The sequence below is a fragment of the Bombina bombina genome, chromosome 3, assembly GCF_027579735.1.
Source record: "Bombina bombina isolate aBomBom1 chromosome 3, aBomBom1.pri, whole genome shotgun sequence".
In the NCBI taxonomy this organism is placed as follows: Eukaryota; Metazoa; Chordata; class Amphibia; order Anura; family Bombinatoridae; genus Bombina; species Bombina bombina.
In genome coordinates, this window is record NC_069501.1 from 236,294,125 (window position 1) to 236,315,623 (window position 21,499).

At 38.4% G+C, this 21,499-nt stretch overlaps 1 protein-coding gene across 1 annotated transcript in view; it reads left to right on the forward strand.

The window, feature by feature from the left end:
- Positions 1-19,804, forward strand: part of POLDIP2 (DNA polymerase delta interacting protein 2) — a 59,899-nt gene extending 40,095 nt beyond the window's left edge. Inside the window, exons 3-11 of the mRNA XM_053706207.1 lie at positions 963-1,060; positions 1,133-1,229; positions 8,587-8,662; positions 9,320-9,427; positions 9,504-9,640; positions 10,233-10,259; positions 18,091-18,216; positions 18,303-18,382; positions 19,399-19,804. Coding sequence (XP_053562182.1) covers positions 963-1,060; positions 1,133-1,229; positions 8,587-8,662; positions 9,320-9,427; positions 9,504-9,640; positions 10,233-10,259; positions 18,091-18,216; positions 18,303-18,382; positions 19,399-19,513 — 864 coding nt within the window. The 3' untranslated portion in view covers positions 19,514-19,804. The remainder of the gene's footprint in view (positions 1-962; positions 1,061-1,132; positions 1,230-8,586; positions 8,663-9,319; positions 9,428-9,503; positions 9,641-10,232; positions 10,260-18,090; positions 18,217-18,302; positions 18,383-19,398) is intronic.
- Positions 19,805-21,499: the final 1,695 nt, after the last annotated feature.

The window sequence follows — 21,499 nt, forward strand, 5'->3', positions numbered from 1 at the left end:
CATGATTCTGATAGAAGTGAATTTATAAGGTTCTTGAAATTACATGCTCTATTTTCAAATGGGCTTTGTTATTTTGGTATCCCTTTTTGAAAAAAAATATACACATATCCTACAGTAGTGGAAGCTGCTGCTAATTGGTGCCTACACACATTTGTGTCTTGTAATTGGCTGACTAGATGTGTTCATCTTGCTGCCAGTAGTGCAATGCTGTTCCTTCAGCAAAGGATATCAAAGAACAAAGCAAATTTGATAATTGAAGTAAATTGGAAAGTTGTTTAAAATTGTATGTTCTTTCCAAATCATAAAATAAAATTTTGGGGTTTCCTGTCTCTTTATTATGAACCATCTGCAAAATAGAGCATTACTTCCCAAACTATATTTAGGAGACTTAAAAGTGAATTCCATATTTGGTGATTACATTTTCTTCAAGGAAATAAATGACCACAAGCTTTTACTTTGAAAGGTGGTCTGTAGGGAGCAGTAAGTCAGATATGGCTGTACAGCCTTAAGTGGTAGGTGTAGCGTATGAGGAGGGGTTTTTGTATGGTCTTAGAAAGAGAGATTCATTTTTAACCACATGCCAGGTTTTTGAAATGCCTGGTTCCTGGTAATGGGCATATTTATAAAAATCTAAATAAAGTGTTTAATTTGTGAGGTACAGTGGTTGAGTAGTAAATTATATTTTACAGAGACCAATCATTGGCTAATACTACATACTTTAAATGTGTTTATCTTCTACTGAAACTATTGGATCACCTCAAATGAATATGAGCTTAGATTTCTAGTTATCTAGAGTACAAGTACAAATTGGTACACAAATTACTTTACTATCCTTTGTTTGTCATAGGCTACAAAACATGTCAGAACTAACTGTTAAAGTATATATGCATCTTAGATCTGTCATTTAAGACATACTGATATTTTTGAGGGTAAAAAAACAAATGTTTTTCTATTTCCTTCAGCTATTTCTTCACAGCATCTTCGGATACAGAGGTATTGTCCTATTCCCTTGGCAGGCCAGACTGTATGACAGAGATGTTGCTTCTCCTGTCACAGAAAAGTGAGTTCTCTTTCCTGCATCCATATATCTATGCTGTATATAATCTGTTAATTAAATGTTATTTAATTGTAGATCAGACACTTCATCAAATCATGGAGCCAAAGAGGTCAAAGGCAAAACACACACATATTATCAGGTCCTGATTGATGCACGGGATTGTCCTCATATAGTAAGTCTTTCATGCTGCTTCCTACATTAATAGTGCTATGTATAATGTGAGAGTGTGTCTATCTAATATTACATATACATACTCTGTTAAGAAAGATAATTTTACAAACATATCCTTTTATCGTGTAAGAATATATGAGCACTATATGCCTCAAACAAAACACACCTCATAAGACACATGCACACATTAGGGCACATTTTTCTAAGTGTGTTTTTATGGGGGTTTTTAAAAAAAAAAAAAAAAAAAAGGGGCACTTTGCTAAAGAACTGCTATTTTGAAGTTTGTGCATGCAGAAGTATATCATTTTGCTTGGATTAGCATGATTTCTGAAATATAAGTAAATGTTTACTGACTTCATGTGAAATGGTTATAATTTTCCTATTAGCACTTATAAGTATTATTGCTACTAAAGGTCTGTTGTATTCAAAAAGTAGCAGTGTGGCAGGAGTCGACTCATTTATGGACATATAGGGCATCTATATGCACATATGTAAAACATTCCAAAATGTATGTAGCTGTGGCTACTGAAATTTATGAAACCCTGCAATATAGGACTGCTTAGTTGTACTGTAAGTGCCAAAGTTATATCTGCATTTTGCAATATTTTATTATATTTATCATTTTACGTCTCAGTGTATTTAAAAGCAAACCATTGAAGCACAGCAACTGTCAAGTTCATTACTTGAGGGCAGTGGCATTAATCTCACTGACTGATACAGTGATATCCTCCTAATTAAAAGTAACATTTATGCATATAATTTTGGTTTAAGAGGACGACATAGTCATAATTAAACATTTTCATGGTTTAGGTAGCGAATGTAATTTGAAGATACTTTTTGAATCTACTTCTATTATAAAATCAGTGTTGTTCTCTTGGTATCATTTGTTGAAAAGAATACCTAGGTAGACTCAGGAGCAGCAATGTGCTAATGGGAGCTAGTTTGTGATTGGTAGCTTCTTGTTGTTGGCTCACCATATGTGTTCAGAAGACTTTAAAGGGGCACTAATTTGCTTCCATTATCAAGCTATGCTTAGACTTTTTATATGCACACTTTCTGAGGCACCGGCAAGCAGAAAATTTAACTAAATTGACATTTCTTTCATGTAATTAGCAAGAGTCCATGAGCTAGTGACGTATGGGATATACATTCCTACCAGGAGGGGCAAAGTTTCCCAAACCTTAAAATGCCTATAAATACACCCCTCACCACACCCACAATTCAGTTTTACAAACTTTGCCTCCGATGGAGGTGGTGAAGTAAGTTTGTGCTAGATTCTACGTTGATATGCGCTCCGCAGCAAGTTGGAGCCCGGTTTTCCTCTCAGCGTGCAGTGAATGTCAGAGGGATGTGAGGAGAGTATTGCCTATTTGAATGCAGTGATCTCCTTCTACGGGGTCTATTTCATAGGTTCTCTGTTATCGGTCGTAGAGATTCATCTCTTACCTCCCTTTTCAGATCGACAATATACTCTTATATACCATTACCTCTACTGATTCTCGTTTCAGTACTGGTTTGGCTTTCTACAAACATGTAGATGAGTGTCCTGGGGTAAGTAAATCTTATTTTCTGTGACACTCTAAGCTATGGTTGGGCACTTTGTTTATAAAGTTCTAAATATGTATTCAAACATTTATTTGCCTTGACTCAGAATGTTCAACATTCCTTATTTTTCAGACAGTCGGTTTCATATTTGGGATAATGCATTTGAAATTATTTATTTTTTCTTACCATTCAAAAATTTGACTCTTTTTTTCCCTGTGGGCTGTTAGGCTCGCGGGGGCTGAAAATGCTTCATTTTATTGCGTCATTCTTGGCGCGGACTTTTTTGGCGCAAAAATTCTTTTCCGTTTCCGGCGTCATACGTGTCGCCGGAAGTTGCGTCATTTTTTTGACGTTATTTTGCGCCAAAAATGTCGACGTTCCGGATGTGGCGTCATTTTTGGCGCCAAAAGCATTTAGGCGCCAAATAATGTGGGCGTCTTATTTGGCGCTAAAAAATAAGGGCGTCGTTTTTGTCTCCACATTATTTAAGTCTTATTTTTTCATTGCTTCTGGTTGCTAGAAGCTTGTTCTTATGGCATTTTTTTCCCATTCCTGAAACTGTCATTTAAGGAATTTGATCAATTTTGCTTTATATGTTGTTTTTTCTCTTACATATTGCAAGATGTCTCACGTTGCATCTGAGTCAGAAGATACTACAGGAAAATCGCTGTCTACTGCTGGAGCTACCAAGCTAAGTGTATCTGTTTCTCCAGCTGTTGTTTGTATTACATGTCATGACAAACTTATTAATGCAGATAAAATTTCCTTTAGTACTGTTACATTACATGTTGCTGTTCCGTCAACATCTAATTTTTCAGAGTGTTCCTGATAAACATAAGAGATTTTATTTTTTAAATCCATTAAGAAGGCTATGTCTGTTATTTCCCATTCTAGTTTATATAAAAGTCTTTTAAAACTTCTCTTTTTTCAGATGAATTTTTAAATGAACATCATTCTGATACTGATAATGGTTCTTCTGGTTCAGAGGTTTCTGTCTCAGAGGTTGATGCTGATAAATCTCTGTATTTGTTCAAGATGGAATTTATTCGTTCTTCATTTAAAGAAGTTTTAATTGCATTAGAAATAGAGGATTCTGGTCCTCTTGATACTAAAATCTAAACGTTTAAATAAGGTTTTTAAATCTCCTGTAGTTATTCCAGAAGTGTTTAATCTCCCTGATGCTATTTATGAAGTAATTTCCAGGGAATGGAATAATTTGGGTAATTCTTTTACTCCTTCTAAACGTTTAAGCAATTATATCCTGTGCCATCTGACAGATTAGAGTTTTTTTGGGACAAAATCCCTAAGGTTATGGGGCTGTCTCTACTCCTGCTAAATGTGCTACTATTCCTACGGCAGATAGTAATTCATTTAAGGATCCTTTAGATAGGAAATTTGAATCCTTTCTAAGAAAAGCTTACTTATGTTCAGGTAATCTTCTTAGACCTGCTATATTTTTAGCGGATGTTGCTGCAGCCTCAACTTTTTGGTTAGAAGCTTTAGCGCAACAAGTAACAGATTATAATTTTATAGCATTATTATTATTCTATAACATGCTATTAATTTTATGGGTGATACCATCTTTTGATATCATTAGAGTTGATGTCAGATATATGTCTCTAGCTATTTTAGCTAGAAAAGCTTTATGGATTAAACTTGGAATGCTGATATGTCTTCTAAGTCAACTTTGCTTTCCTTCTCTTTCCAGGGTAATAAATTATTATTTCAACTGTTTCTGGAAGGAAGGGAACTTTTTTACCAAAGGATAAAAAATCTAAGGTAAATTTAGGTCTAATAATCATTTTCGTTCCTTTTCTCACAATAAGGAACAAAAGCCTGATCCTTCATCCTCAGGAGCGGTATCAGTTTGGAAACTATTTCCAGTTTGGAATATATCCAAGCCTTATAGAAAATCTATAGCTAGCTCCTAAGTACCCATGAAGGTGCGGATCTGATTCCAGCTCAGCTGGTATGGGGCAGATTACGTTTTCTTCAAAGAAATTTTGATCAATTCCGTTCTCAATTTCTGGTTTCAGAACATTGTTTCAGAAAGGTACAGAATTGGCTTTAGTTAAGGCCTCCTGCTAAGAGATTTTTTTCTTTCCCGTGTCCCAGTTAACACAGCAAGGCTCAGCATTTCTGAAATGTGTTTCAGATCTAGAGTTGGCTGGAGTAATTATGCCAGTTCCAGTTCTGGAACAGGGGCTGGGGTTTTATTTTATCTCTTCATTGTACCAAAGAAGGTCAATTCCTTCAGATCAGTTCTGGATCTATCAATATTGAATCGTTATGTAAGGATACCAACATTCAGTTTCTGTAGGACTGTCCTGCCTTTTGTTTAGCAAGGGCATTATATGTCTACAATAGATTTACAGGATGTGTATCTGCATATTCCGATTCATCCAGATTACTTTTAGTGTCTGAGATTCTCTTTTTAGACAAGCAATACCAGTTTTTTGGCTCTACCGTTTGGCCTAGCCTCAGTTCCAAGAATTTTTTTCAAAGGTTCTCGGTGCCCTTCTTTCTGCAATCAGAGAACAGGGTTTTGGTATTTCCTTATTTGGACGATATCTTGGTACTTGCTCAGTCTTCTCATTTTCGAAGAATCTCATACGAATCGACTTGTGTTGTTTCTTCAAGTTCATGGTTGGAGGTTCAATTTACCAATCAATTCATTGATTCCTCAGACAAGGGTAACCTTTTTAGGTTTCTAGATAGATTCAGTGTCTATGACTCTGTCCTTGTCAGACAAGAGAAGTTTAACATTGATATCAGCTTGTCAAAACCTTCAGTCACAATCATTCCCTTTGGTAGCCTTATGCATGGAAATGTTGGGTCTTGGGACTACCGCATCAGATGCTATCTCCTTTACTCGTTTTCACATGCAACCTCTTCAGCTCTGTATGCTGAACCAATGGTGCAGGGATTACTCAAAGATATCTCAATTAATATCTTTAAACCGATTTTACGACACTCTCTGACATGGTGGACAGATCACCATCGTTTAGTATAGGGGGCTTCTTGTTCTTCCGACCTGGACTATAATCTCAACAGATGCAAGTCTTACAGGTTGAGGAGCTGTGTGGGGGTATCTGACGGCACAAGGGGTTTTGGAATCTCAGGAGGTGAGATTTCCGATCAATATTTTGGAACTCCGTGCAATTTTCAGAGCTCTTCAGTTTTGGCCTCTTCTGAAGAGAGAGTTGTTCATTTGTTTTCAGATAGACAATGTCACAACTGTGGCATACATCAATCATCAAGGAGGGACTCACAGTCCTCTGGCTATGAAAGAAGTATCTCGAATTTTGGTTTGGGCGGAATCCAGCTCCTGTCTAATCTCTGCGGTTCATATCCCAGGTATGGACAATTGGAAAGCGGATTATCTCAGTCGCCAAACGTTGCATCCGGGCGAATGGTCTCTTCACCCAGAGGTATTTCTTCAGATTGTTCAAATGTGGGAACTTCCAGAAATAGATCTGATGGCTTCTCATCTAAACAATAAACTTCCCAGGTATCTGTCCAGATCCCGGGATCCTCAGGCGGAGGCAGTGGATGCATTATCACTTCCTTGGAAGTATCATCCTGCCTATATCTTTCCGCCTCTAGTTCTTCTTCCAAGAGTAATCTCCAAGATTCTGAAGGAATGCTCGTTTGTTCTGCTGGTAGCTCCGGCATGGCCTCACAGGTTTTGGTATGCAGATCTTGTCCGGATGGCCTCTTGCCAACCGTGGACTCTTCCGTTGAAGACCAGACCTTCTGTCTCAAGGTCCTTTTTTCCATCAGGATCTGAAATCCTTAAATTTTAAGGTATGGAGATTGAACGCTTGATTCTTGGTCAAGAGGTTCCTCTGACTCTGTGATTAATACTATGTTTCAGGCTCGTAAATCTGTATCCAGAGAGATATATTATAGAGTCTGGAAGACTTATATTTCTTGGTGTCTTTTCATCATTTTTCTTGGCATTCTTTTAGAATACCGAGAATATTACAGTTTCTTCAGGATGGTTTAGATAAGGGTTTGTCCGCAAGTTCCTTGAAAGGACAAATCTCTGCTCCTTCTGTTCTTTTTCACAGAAAGATTGCTATTCTTCCTGATATTCATTGTTTTGTACAAGCTTTGGTTCGTATAAAGCCTGTCATTAAGTCAATTTCTCCTCTTTGGAGTTTGATTTTGGTTTTGGGGGCTCTTCAAGCTCCTCCATTTGAACCTATGCATTCATTGGACATTAAATTACTTTCTTGGAAAGTTTTGTTCCTTTTGGCCATCTCTTCTGCCAGAAGAGTTTCTGAATTATCTGCTTTTTCTTGTGAGTCTCCTTTTCTGATTTTTCATCAGGATAAGGCGGTGTTGCGAACTTCTTCTGAATTTTTTCCTAAGTTGTGAATTCCATCTACATTGGTAGAGACATTGTGGTTCCTTCATTATGTCCTAATCCTAAGAATTCTAAGGAGAAATCGTTGCATTCTTTGGATGTTGTTGGAGCTTTGAAATATTATGTTGAAGCTACTAAGTCTTTTCGAAAGACTTCTAGTTTATTTGTTATCTTTTCCGGTTCTAGAAAGGCCAGAAAACTTCTGCCATTTCTTTGGCATCTTGGTTGAAATCTTGAATTCATCTTGCCTATGTTGAGTCGGGTAAAACTCCGCCTCAGAGGATTACAGCTCATTCTACTAGGTCAGTTCTACTTCCTGGGCGTTTAGGAATGAAGCTTCGGTTGATCATGGTTTGCAAAGCGGCAACTTGGTCCTCTTTGCATACTTTTACCAAATTCTACCATTTTGATGTATTTTCTTCTTCTGAAGCAGTTTTTGGTAGAAAAGTACTTCAGGCAGCGGTTTCAGTTTGAATCTTCTGCTTATGTTTTTCATTAAACTTTATTTTGGGTGTGGATTATTTTCAGCAGGAATTGGCTGTCTTTATTTTATCCCTCCCTCTCTAGTGTCTCTTGTGTGGAAAGATCCACATCTTGGGTAGTCATTATCCCATACGTCACTAGCTCATGGACTCTTGCTAATTACATGAAAGAAAACATAATTTATGTAAGAACTTACCTGATAAATTCATTTCTTTCATATTAGCAAGAGTCCATGAGGCCCGCCCTTTTTTGTGGTGGTTTTGATTTTTTTGTATAAGCACAATTATTCCAATTCCTTATTTTATATGCTTTCGCACTTTTTTCTTATCACCCCACTTCTTGGCTATTCGTTAAACTGAATTGTGGGTGTGGTGAGGGGTGTATTTATAGGCATTTTAAGGTTTGGGAAACTTTGCCCCTCCTGGTAGGAATGTATATCCCATACGTCACTAGCTCATGGACTCTTGCTAATATGAAAGAAATGAATTTATCAGGTAAGTTCTTACATAAATTATGTTTTTTGTAAGAAAAGAAAAAAATCTACTGCTCATTAAAAATTTAGATGAAATACAATTGCATTGTCTTTTTATGTATTTGTTGACTGTGCAATTCAATGGTTCTCCGTGTTTACCTTTTTTGCAGCGGTTAATACATAGAGCATTTTATTACTGCTTGTATTGGTGCATTTTTTTGTTGAAATATTTTTTATTACGTTTTTAAAAAGAAACGTACGAGTACCAATCTTGCAACACATATCAGTAATTACAGGCTGTCCAAGTATGTAGTTACAGTTTCATCAGGTATCCATCAATAAACATATTTGCATCTTATTGCTGCATTTTTTTTAAAAATGTTGCGCTTTTATGTCCGTTTAATGGTGTATCTTGCAACTGAAACCAATACACACTGTCTATTTCAGTAGTTTTAGATTTATATTTATTAGTTTATTTTTTCTCAGTCTCAGAGGTCTCAGACAGAGGCAGTGACCTTCCTTGCAAACCATGACGACAGCAGAGCACTGTATGCAATTCCTGGTAGGTAAAGTAACAGGTGAATGTTAAAAGTTGACATTGAATTTTAGGAAGATCTTATAGCTTTGGTAATAGACTACATCTAACAATCGCCACACAACTGAAGGCATGGGTGCATTTATGGTGTCGTCACACAGCTAAAGGCATAGATGCATTTACAGCGTCACCACACAGCAGAAAGGCATAGGGGCAGTTACGGCATCACCACACAGCTGAAGGCATAGGGGCAGTTACGGCATCACCACACAGCTGAAGGCATAGGGGCAGTTACGGCATCACCACACAGCTGAAGGCATAGGGGCAGTTACAGTGTCACCACACTCGCAGTTTACATTAGACTCCTGTTCAAAATACTTTTTTTAACGTTGTTTCTCTGTAGATCCACTATATTTTAGATCTGTATGTATATGTAGGTTTTTGACTGCCTTAGAAATATTCATTTTATGCTTGTGGATTTTATTTAGGAGCATAATATCTTGTTGATTTGTATATTTACTGAAGAACACAGCTACATTGAGGGAGAGCATAGGATGAGGAAATGAAGTAAATTAGTGCTATGGGTAGTAAATAGAGCAGTATCAAACCTGAATAAATCTCTGAATAGCTTTGGTGTTTGTAATAATTATAAAAGTATTTTGTAACGTTCTCTTTTCCCTAAAGGTTTAGACTACGTTAGTCATGAGGATATCCTTCCTTACAACTCTACTGACCAAGTACCAATCCAGCACGAGCTGTTTGAGAGGTTCTTCAGTTATGATCAGACCAAAGGTAATGTGAAGGCAGTAGTTGCATGTCTTGTGTTAATGTCTGCAGCTCTGTCTTATTTATCTCTTGTGTGCTGTAGTGCCGCCCTTTGATGCTCGGGAAACACTACGTGCATGGCAGGAAAAGAATCACCCATGGCTAGAACTTTCTGATGTGCACAGAGAGACGACAGAGAATATCAGGATCACAGTTATCCCCTTCTACATGGGCATGAGGGTATGTATAGATCTTTTAAATGGAAATTAGTAGTCATATGACATAATGTTTTATAAGCACTTATATCAAAAGCTTCATTTGACACCATAGGATGTGTTTTTGTAAAACTTTTTTATTCCTTCCAAACAAATTTCAGTGATCTAAAGAGTACTTAAAGTGCACTGACAAAAATGTTCTGATGTGTTTGCATTTTTTTTCGGCACTATTTCATATAACTGTTCAAGCCATGCAAAGTCAGCTCCAGAGAGTCACTTTTACTGATCCATTTATGAACAAAGCCAGTAATAGGTTGCTACTCGCATATGCTGCTTGTGAAAGACTCACTGTCTAGAGCCCTGCTCAGGATTTGGTAGAGCATTGCTGCTACAGAGCTGACTTTGCAGAGGTTTGACACATAGGTAACATAACAGTAAGCAATAGTGCAATTAGGAAATTATCAAATATACTAGAAAATTTTACTATTGCACTTTTATGTCCTTTAAAAATAGGAGTAAAACATTAAAGGAATTTATAGTTGCCAACCCCATCAACATAGAAAAATCTTAACTGCTGATACTTGCTACTGTATAACAGTTTTTTTCCCCCCTCACAGGAAGCTCAGAATTCTCATGTATATTGGGTATGTATAAGTTTTTTTCCGTTTTTAGTTTCTAACCTGATGTTTTAGTTATATATACATATATATATTCCTGAAAGAATGTAATTAACATGGGTCTAAACTAAGCAGGCATTTCCTCAGATAAATGTTTATTAATTAAAATCAGATTGTTAATAGAAATAAAATACATCACCATAAATAAGAGACCATCTATACTGTATTATATGACATATGCAAACAGAATATGTGATCTTTGGCAGGATTACCATTTTTAACAAGTAATTGGCAAATTTCTCCACCTTCTTAAAATCTTTTGACGTCAAATATAATTGTGTTTTTTTGTTTTCTTAATATTTTGATTCCTAAATATTTAACCTACAGTTATTTTTTTTTCCTATGGCATGGAGAGTCCACAACGTTATTCCAATTACTAGTGGGATATTCAACTCCTGGCCAGCAGGAGGAGGCAAAGAGCACCCCAGCAAAGCTGTTAAGTGTAACTTCCCTTACCCATAATCCCCAGTCATTCTCTTTGCCTTTGTCAATGGAGGATGTGCGAATATGGTGTCTGAAAATATTTAATCCTTTTATTGGTACTTTTCCCTGCAAGCAAGGATTGGGGTCTAGCTGTGTCCACGTCAATCTCTTTAGTAAGAGTAGTGGTGGCTTTTAGCAGTTAGAAGGCGGCAAGGTGGTCTTTGCTTTACTTCTAACACTTTTGCTACCCCTTTACAGAAAGCCAAGGTTGGTTACTCTGTTCTTTCTTTTACTACAGGTCCCTGACAGGGAGTGGAGTACCAGTCACACCGTAGTAGCTGTTATCTGCCCGGCAGCTGGATCCACAGGTAAGTGCCCTTTGCCTTCTAGGTACTGAAGGACAGCACTTTTGAGGTTAACCCTCAAGTGGATTGTTTTTGGGACATAATTATCCTTAATTTGGCTAAGTGTACCGTTTCTGGGCAGCTTTATTGACACTTTATGTGCTAAAAGAAAATTCATACTTTGATTTTTTTAATTACACTCAGTGTAAAACTTAAGGGGTTAATGGAGAGTTTACTTGGCTGAAGGGATTCTAAGGGATTATTTACTTTTCCCCTTATTTGTATAGCTGGGCTATGGCAGAGTAAGTTAAGGCAGCCGTTTGTTAAAGTGCACTTTGAGGGGTCTATTTAACAAGGGCCGAATGGCCCCTGCTCCCCTCGTTTCTGCGGGAGCCTTCAGGCTCGCTGGAAACAGGAGTTAAGAAGCAGCGGTCTTAAGACCGCTGCTCCTTAACTCATACACCCGATCATGTACGATCGGGCTGATTGATTTGACACCCCCTACTAGAGGCCGATTGGCCGCGAATCTGCAGGGGGCGGCATTGCACCAGCAGTTCACAAGATCTGCTGGTGCAATGATAAATGGTGACAGCGTATGCTGTCAGCATTTATCGATGTGCGGCGGACATGGTTCACTATAGCGGATCATGTTCGTCCGCATAATGATAAATGGACCCCTTAGTGTGGAGCAGTTTACATTTTTTAGCTGCTCACGTGACCTCAGCACTTCCAGTATTTCGGTGTGGCTGGTTCTCTCTTACTAGTAGGATATCTATCCGGTCATGGTAGGAGCCTCAGGCAGACTGAGTGCTTCTTAGGGTTACGTTTTTTCTTTTGTGCCTGGTATATTTTATGTTATAAATGTCTTCTAAAATTTGGGCCTATCATTTTTTTGGGATAAAATTATTATTACTTTATAATTTTTGTCACTTTTAGTGGGATCTGATTCTGTAGCTATGGACTCAGAACAGGATCAATCTATTACTATGGATAAATGCTTGCTATGTTTAGAGGCCCAAATTGTCCTTCCTATGCAATTCTGTTCCCCATGCTTAGCAAAAACCTTTAAAATTTAAAGACAAATTACTCCCTTCTGAGCCAAGTGTCTCTCAGGATAATGCTGTGTGTTATATGCCTCCGCTTTCTCCACAAACATCCCAAGCCTTAATTGTTTCTCATGCTGTGCCTTCTGTTTCCTCTCAACCTCCTGGGGGTATTTATTTACCAGGAGAGTTTGCTGCACAGATAACTTCTGCAGTGTCTGCAGCTTTATCTGCTTTCCCTACTTCGGGTAAGCATAAGAGGAAATCTAAACACATTTCTGCTGGTAAGATGTCTGACCCCTCTAAAACTGCGTTGGTCAACCTTTCACAAATGTTTGAGGAGGATTCTTCAGTAGCTTCTGAAGAGGAAATCTCAGACTCTCACATGATGGGGGAAAATTCTTCAGAATCTGAAGTTAATTTTAGATTTAAGCTTGAACATCTCCGGTTGCAACTGAAGGAGGTTCTATCTACTTTGGATGACTCCAAACCTTTGGTTGCTGTCAACCCTAAAAGATCTACTAAACTAAATAGTTTGATTCCCCCTCATCCGTGGATGTTTTTCCAGTGCCAGACAAGGTGTCTGAAATTATAGCTCAGGAATGGGATAAGCCAGGGGTTCCCTTTTCCCCTTCCCCTGTTTTTAAAAAGATGTTTCCTGTTGCTGACTCCATTCGTAACTCATGGCGCACTGTGCCTAAAGTAGAAGCAGCTATCTGTACTCTAGCTAAAAGAACCACCATACCTATAGAGGATAGTTGTTTCTTTAACGATCCCATGGACAAGAAGCTAGAGGCTTAATAAAAAAAAAAATGTACATCCATCAAGGTTTACAGTGGAGCCTGCGGCAAGTATTGCTATGGTTGCAGGAGCAGCATCTTATTGGTGCGATGCCCTGTCTGATCTAATATCAGAAGAGACTACAATAGAGAAGATCCAGGATAGGATCAAAGCTCTTAAACTGGCCAATACCTTTATCTGCGATGCCAACATGCAGGTAATTAGACTGGGAGCTAAGATGTCTAGCTTCACTGTTCTAGCTCGCAGAGCTCTGTGGTTAAAATCTTGGTCGACTGATGTATCTTCAAAGGCCAAGCTTTTGGTTTTACTTTTTAAAGGTAAAACTCTATTTGGTCCTGGTCTGGCGGAAATCATTTCCGAAATTACGGGTGGAAAGGGATTTTTACTACATCAGGACAAGAAGAATAGACCTAAGGGTCGGCAGAATTCTAATTTTCACTCCTTTTGTAACTTTAAAGGTCAGACGTCATCCTCCTCTTCCTAACAAGAGCAATCCAGGACCTCTTGGAAGTTCAGTCAGCCTTGGAATAAGAGGAAGCAAAACTAAAAGCCTTCCACTGATTCTAAATTGGCATGAAGGGTCCGCCCCCGGTCCAATTTTGGATCATGTGGGGGGCAGGCTTTCTCTTTTTCAGCAAGCTTTGATACGCGATGTCCCAGATCCGTGGTCTGTGGACATAGTATCACAGGGTTACAGAATAGGATTCAAGTCTTGCCCGCCAGGGGGCAGATTTCTCCTGTCAAGACAATCCTCAAACCAAGTGAAGAGGGAGACCTTCTTAAACTGCGTAGAGGACCTATCCTCCCTGGGAGTAATTGTTCCAGTTCCTGTAGAGGAACAGGGACAAGGATTATATTCAAATATGTTTGTGGTTTCCAAAAAGGAGGAAACTTTCCTTCCCATTTTAGATCTAAAGTGCCTCAACAAATTCCTCAGAGTTCCGTCCTTCAAGATGGGAACTATCCGTTCCATTCTTCCCTTGGTTCAGGAAGGTCAGTTTGACGACCATAGACCTGAAGGACGCATATCTTCATGATCCCATTCACGGGGATCATCACCAGTATCTAAGGTTTGCCTTTCTGGACAAGCATTTCCAGTTTGTTGCCCTTCCATTTGGTCTTGCTACGGCTCCCAGAATATTTACAAAGGTTCTGGGGGCTCTATTGGTAGTGATCAGATCCCAGGGTATTGCTGTGGCGCCTTATCTAGACGACATCTTGGTTCAGGCGTCATCTTTTCAACTAGCAATATCTCATACAGAGATGTTGTTGTCTTTTCTATGTTCCCACAGGTGGAAGGTGAATCTGGAAAATAGTTCTCTAGTTCCAGCTACAAGAGTGTGTTTTCTAGGGACAGTCATAGATTCCCTGTCCATGAAGATTTTCCTGATGGACGTCAGAAAATCCAAACTTCTGGCTTCCTGCCTTTCTCTCCAGTCTGCTATTCATCTATCAGTGGCCCAATGCATGGAGGTGATTGGTCTGATGGTGGCTTCCATGGACATCATTTCTTTTGCTCGCTCAGTCAATGGAACGGAGACGATTCAGATTTATTATAGAGGATAAATCTAGATCCTCTAACAAGAGACTCTCTTGTGGTGGATCTCACAGGAACATCTGTCTCTGGGCACTTGCTTCCTGAGACCTTCTTGGGTGATTGTGACTATGTAGCCAGTCTGTTAGGCTGGGGAGCTGTTTGGGGTTCTCTAAATGATCAGGGCCTGTGGTCTCAAGAGTCTTCTCTTCCCATAAACATATTGGAGTTGAGAGCAATCTTCAATGCCTTAACAGCGTGGCCTCAATTTTTAGTCCGGTTTATCAGATTCCATTCGGACAACATTACCTTAGTGGCTTACATCATCCACCAGGGGGGAACTCAGAGTTCCTTGGCCATGAAGGCGGTGACTCGCATTCTGCAGTGCGCGGAAGCTCACGATTGTCTCCTATCCGCCATCCATATTCCAGGAGTGGACAATTGGGAGGTGGATTTTCTGAGCAGACAGACTTTTTTTTATCCCGGGGAGTGGGCTCTCCATCTGGAAGTGTTTTCAGGGATAACCCTCAGGTGGGGGGGTTCCGGAGTTGGATCTGATGGCTACTCGTCAAAACACCAAAGTAGGGATCAAGAGATCCTCAGGCCATTCTGATAGATGCTCTGGCGGTCTAGCATACCTGTTTGCTCTCCTTCCACAAGTCATTGCTCGTATCAAACAGGAGAGAGCGTCTGTAATTCTAATAGCTCCTGCTTGGGGTCGCAAGATATGGTTCGCGGATCTGCTGAAGATGTCATCTCTTCTACCTTGGAGGTTACCTCTGAGGAAGGACCTTCTAATTAAGGGTCCATTCCTCCATCCAAAACTAGATTATCTGAAGCTGACTGTTTGGAGATTGAACGCCTAGTCCTGTCCAGATGTGATTTTTCTGAAGCAGGTCATTAATACTATGCTTCAGGCTCGTAAACCTGTTACTCGCAAGATTTACCATAAGGTATGGCGTAAATACCTTCATTGGTGTTAATCTAAGGGTTTCTCCTGGAGCTGGGTGAGGATTCCCCCAATTTTAGCTTTTCTTCATAATGGCCTGGAGAAAGGTTTGTCAGTCAGTACTCAGAATGGTCAGATTTCTGTACTGTCTATTCTTTTGCACAAACGTCTAGCAGATTTGCCAGATGTTCAAGCTTTTGTTCAGGCCCTGGTCAGAATCAGGTCTGTGTTTAAACCTCTTGCTCCTCCTTAGAGCCTTAACCTAGTTCTTAAAGTTTTTTGCAGCAGGCTCAGTTTGAGCCAATGTATGTTGTTGATATAAAATTGTTGTCTTGGAAGGTTTTTTTTCTCTTTGCTATTTCTTCCGCTCGCAGAGTTTCTGAGCTTTCAGCGCTGCAGTGTGATTTCCCCCTACCTTAGTTTTCATGCAGATAAGGCGGTCCTTTGTACTAAATTGGGGTTTCTCCCTAAGATGGTGTTGGATCGAAACATTAATCATGAAATGGTTATTCCTTTTTGTCCTAATCCTTCCTCCTCCTCATAAGGAATGTCTTTTGCATAACTTGTATGTTATGCGTGCTCTAAAATTTTACCTAGAAGTTACTAAAGATTTTTGGCAATCTTCTGCCCTGTTGTTTTCTCTGGAAAGCATAAGGGTCAGAAAGCCACTTCTACTACCCTTTCTCACTGGTTAAGAAGTATGATTCGTTTTGCTTATGAGACAACTGGACAGCAGCCTCCTGAGAGAATTACGGCTCATTCCACTAGGGCTGTCTCCTCTTCTTGGGCTTTCAAAAATGAAGCTTCTGTGGAACAGATTTGCAAGGGGGCAACATGGTCTTCTTTGCAAACTTTTTCCAAATTCTACAAATTTTATACTTTTGCCTCGGCTGAGACATCTTTTGGGAGAACAGTTATTCAAGCGGTGGTGCCTTGTTCTCCCTCCCTTTTCATTCCATGTCCTCTAGCTTGGGTATTGGTTCCCACTAGTAATTGAAATGACGTTGTAGACTCTCCATGCCATAGGAAAGAAAACAAAATTTATGCTTATCTGATAATTTCTTTCTTTCAATTTTTCCTTTCAATTTCTTTCCTTTTTCAATAAGTTCGTCAGTTTTTTTGTTTAAAACTCAGACACACCTATACCGTTGTGTGTGTGTGTGTTCTTTTTCCATTTTTCTTCGGCTAAATGAAGGGATTATGGGTAAGGGAAGTTACACTTAACAGCTTTGCTGGGGTGCTTTTTGCCTTCTCCTGCTAGCCAGGAATTGAATATCCCACTAGTAATTGGAATGACGTTGTGGACTCTTTATCAGGTAAGCATACATTTTGTTACCTAATTTTCGATCTAGTCACATAATTTCAGATTTTGACTGATTTGTCTTTAAATCCTGAAAATTATTGTCTTTTAAATTTGTCAACAATGTTTGGTACATTTTCTTCTGTTCTATTAACAATCAAGTAAATCATAAGCATATAATTCAAGATGTAATTTCTTAGTTTAGGTTGGGCAAACTAACGTTTTTAGTTTTGTTTGTAATATTCACCTGATCACAAGCATCCAAGGGGCATCAGTGTACTACTTAAAGGGATAATAAACTTAGTTCTTTTCTTTCATGATTCAGCAAGAGCATGTGATTTTAAGCAACTTTATAATTAACTCCAATTACTAATTTTTCTCCGTTCTCTTAGTATTTTGTATTTGAAAAAGCAGTAATGTAAGCTTAGGAGCTATTATTATTATTATTATTATCGGTTATTTGTAGAGCGCCAACAGATTCCGCAGCGTGAGCTGGCCAATTTTTGGTTCAGAACCCTGGGTAGCACTTGCTGACTGGTGGGTAAATGTAGCCACCAATCAGCAAGTGCTACCCAGGTGCTGAACCAAAAATGGACTGGCTCCTAAGCTTACATTCCTGCTTTTTCAAAAAAAGATACCAAACCAATGAAGAAAAACGTATTATAGCTGTAAATTAGAAAGTTGTTTAAAATTGCCTGTTCTATGTGAATCATGAAAGAAAAATTTTTGGAATTAATATCCCTTTAAAGATAGCTGCTGATTAATTGCTATGCACATATGCCTCTGATTGGCTTATCAGATGTGTTCAGCTAGCTCCCAGCAATGCATTGCTGCTCTTCAGCTTACTTTATATTTTTAACTATTTGCAAAGGCTAAACACATTATTATATGCAAGCAATAGTGCAAGAATAACGTTCTCTAACACATTAAAGCATTTTTGCACTGTTATGTTCCTTTTAAAGTGGCATAGAATTAATGAGGGTTGTTAACAGTTTTAGGTGAAGAGATAATTATACCTGCTTAAGCCAATACATATTTTGCAGGTGTGAGGATCAATATTGATATAAAAATACATTTCCTGCACTGCTGATTTTTATAAGCTACAGGGCCTCCAGGACCCTACATATTTAGATCAATCAACAATTTGTATAACTCAGCACCCTTGATTCCACAGGTATTTGGGGAAAGAAAGAGCATTAATAATAGGAGAATAATTATTCATAATTTGAAGTATTGTACAATAGGATATTCTAACATTTGTATTGAGGTTGATTAAGTCTCCTTTTCAAATGTCACGTCACATGAAATATTTAGCCTGTTGTTTTCCCATTATTGTCTCTAACCAGTTCCCTTTTACCTGTAATTAACGGTGTAAATCTTTTTTTATTCTTGTAACTGGTGCAGTGGCGTTATTGTATTCGTTTGGAGAATCTGGGTATAGAAGTTGTTCAGCTGCGTGAGCGGCATTGGCGCATCTTTAGCCTGTCTGGAACTTTGGAAACAGTGAGAGGTCGTGGTGTTGTAGGCAGGGTGAGACTGATCGCATTGTCCTTTTTCTTTCCCCTTCTTTTTACAGTTACTGTTCCATGTATAACGACTACATTTCCTTCCCTCAGGAGCCTGTTTTATCGAAGGAGCAACCAGCTTTTCAGTACAGCAGCCATGTTTCTCTACAAGCGTCTAGCGGCCACATGTGGTGAGAGAGTTTAAACCTTATCTAGTGGAGTTGTTTACAGCAGGAAGCAAGAACACTGTGGGTCTGACAAAGTATTCATTCAGTCTAATAGCTACTAAGTACCTCTGCTCACTCTGAAGATTAACGAATGTGTAAACACGTTTTTATGGGATGTAGATTAGAATAGTCTAATCATGGTTAGCAAACCTTTTTGAGGAAATGCTTAAACTGTCATTAGCCTGAAAACATTCTGTTGCTGCATGCCAGCATAATTTTTTCATTTTATTTTGGCTTGCTGCTTTGGGCACACTTACAATGCCAAGGTTTGCAATCCCTGGCTTATTGACTTCACTATACATTGTTTTATGTTATACAAACACTCCTAGAGTTCTAGTATACCAGCAGAACTGTAAGAAGGAACTCTAAACTATTTGGCACTCAACACAAGCAATGCATACATTTGATTAGTTTGAATTTAAATGGACAGTCTAGTTGAAAATGTTTGTTTAAAAAGATAGATAATCCCTTTATTACTCATTCTCCAGTTTTGCATAACAAACACTATATTATATTAATACTTTTTTACCTCTGTGATAACCTTGTATTTATGCCTCTGCAAACTGCCCCCTTATGTCTGTTCTTTTGACAGACTTTCATTTTAGCCAATCAGTGCTGGCTCATAAATTACCCCACGGGAGTAAACACAATGTTATCTATATAGCACATATAAATTAGCACTGTCTAGCTGTGAAACTGTCGAAATGCACTGCAATAAGAGGTGGCATTCAAGGGCTTAGAAATCAGCATTTGAACAAAGAATACCAAGAGAACATAGCAAATTTGATGATAAAAGTAAATTGGAAAGTTTATAACTATACAAAATGATGTGAAATGCTTGCTTGTTTCCTGATTTTACAGATCAGTCAATACTTGCTACATAGAGAGTATATTTTATGTACCAAAATAGATGCCTCACATAATCCTAGTCTCTTAAATTTTTCTCTATAATCTAATTTATAGGCACATTTGTTTTATAGGGGTACGTTTCGCTTTGAGAGACCTGATGGCTCACACTTTGATGTCCGGATTCCACCTTTTTCATTGGAGAGCAACAAAGATGAGAAGACTCCTCCTTCTGGTCTTCACTGGTAGTGATGTTACGCACACAGCCTCGGCTGATCAGCACTTTGTAGAACTGTAACTAATAATATCCAGACCAACCTGACCCTAAAAAAGGAACTGTTAATCGTTAGCTGCTTCTCCAATTTTGTTTGTCTCAGTCTGAGAGAGATTTGGCTGGCTGGTGCTCCGTTCTGACAACAACTTCTGCATTTAGAATAAAGTCCCGCACTGCTGAGCCTTGTCATGATCTTGTATCCTGCAAAATGATTCAAGAACATTTTGGAATTTTTATCTGTTAAATAAAGCGATATGTTTCTGGAATAGCTATTTAATATTTTTCATAAATTATCATGCATGATGTTTTACTACCAAGGTTACAGTGAAAAGTGACTAAATATCAGTCACTGCAGGGATGTGTTGGATTGGGTTTCTCGGAAAGGTAGTTTCCTGGCACAATCGGTTTATTAAAATATTTTACAATAAAGTGTGCTGCTTCTCATATCTGATCTGTAGTAAACAGAAGAAACTTTGCATTCCAGAGTTCTGATTATCACTTGCAGTGCTCTGAAACTAAAGATATTCATATGTTTTCTAGGAGGTTTATGGTAAAGAATGTGTATAATAGATGCAGTATTTGTGGGGAAAAACGGCTGCAGTTATCAGAACGTTAAAGGGACAGTAAACTCAAAATTACACTTTCATGATTTGGATAGAGCATGTAGTTTTAAACAACTTTCCAATTTACTTCTATTATCAAATTTGATTTGTTCTTTTGGAATACTTTGTTGAAGAGAAAACCTAGGTGGGCTCACAGGATAATGCACGTGTCTTTAGGAGTCTATAGCAGCAGTATTTGTAACATTTTTAAAATCAATGTTGCAAACACTACTTCCATAGACTGCTAAATACATGCACTCTACTGAAGTCCTATGAGCCCATCTAGGTTTACTCTTCAGCAAATACCAAGAGAAGAAAGCAAATTTGATAATAGAAGTAAATTGGAAAGTTGGTTAAAATTGCATGCTCCATATAGACCATGAAAGTTTTGAATTTTAACTTTACTGTCCCTTTAAAGCTGAAAGTTAAGTACCTTGTCTATTTTTTTTTTTTTTTTTTAATATTTTTTCTTTCTTCAGTTGACGTTCTAAAACACGTGTGCTCTGGTTTCAGCTCAAAGTGAATGTCAACTTTCACAAATGAAAGTTTACTTTGAAGCCGTTCTTTTAAAATACTTACCTTTTATTCCTAGCAAGCGTGGCACACCGGAGCAACGTTTCCTTCGCCCCCAGGACATCACTTCTTACATCAGAAATGACGAATCCGGCTTCCTCAAATCACGGTGTGGCCTCAGGCAATGTTTTCTCTGGGGGCGAAGCCGTTATTGGAGGAAGCCGGATTCGTCATTTCTGACTTAAGAAGAGACTACCTGGAGGCAGGGGAATCGCTGCTCCAGTGTTCTTCGCTTGCTAGGAATAAAAGGTAAGTATTTTTAAAGAACGGCTTCAATGTAAACTTTCATGAATGAAAGTGCCCCTGTTTTTAATAGTATTTTTAAAAACAGGGCTTTCATTCGTTAAAGTTGACATTTACTTTAAGCAACTGAACAAAAAAGCGATACTTTATAAGCACTCATTATTAGACCCATGAAAACATCATATTATATATGTGCGTGAAAACATGATATAATATTTGTGTGTCATGAATGAATTAAAATGTTAAACTTTATTAGAAAAATATGTAAAAATTGGGTAATGGTAAAACTAAAATGCTGGCAGTTACTCAGCCTATATTGATCCTGAAATAAAAGGATTCCAATATAAATAACTAGGAGCCCCAGTAGCGAGGAAATCCAGTGGTTGGTTTGTACCGACCTGCACAGATGTAGGGAGTGAACTGCTACACAATAACACCCAACTATTATGGTATAGGTAATGTGGTGACGCAAACGCCCTGGCACTAAAGATGATAGATCCAGTGCATTGGTGCACCAAATATCAAATTATATTTTCCACTAGT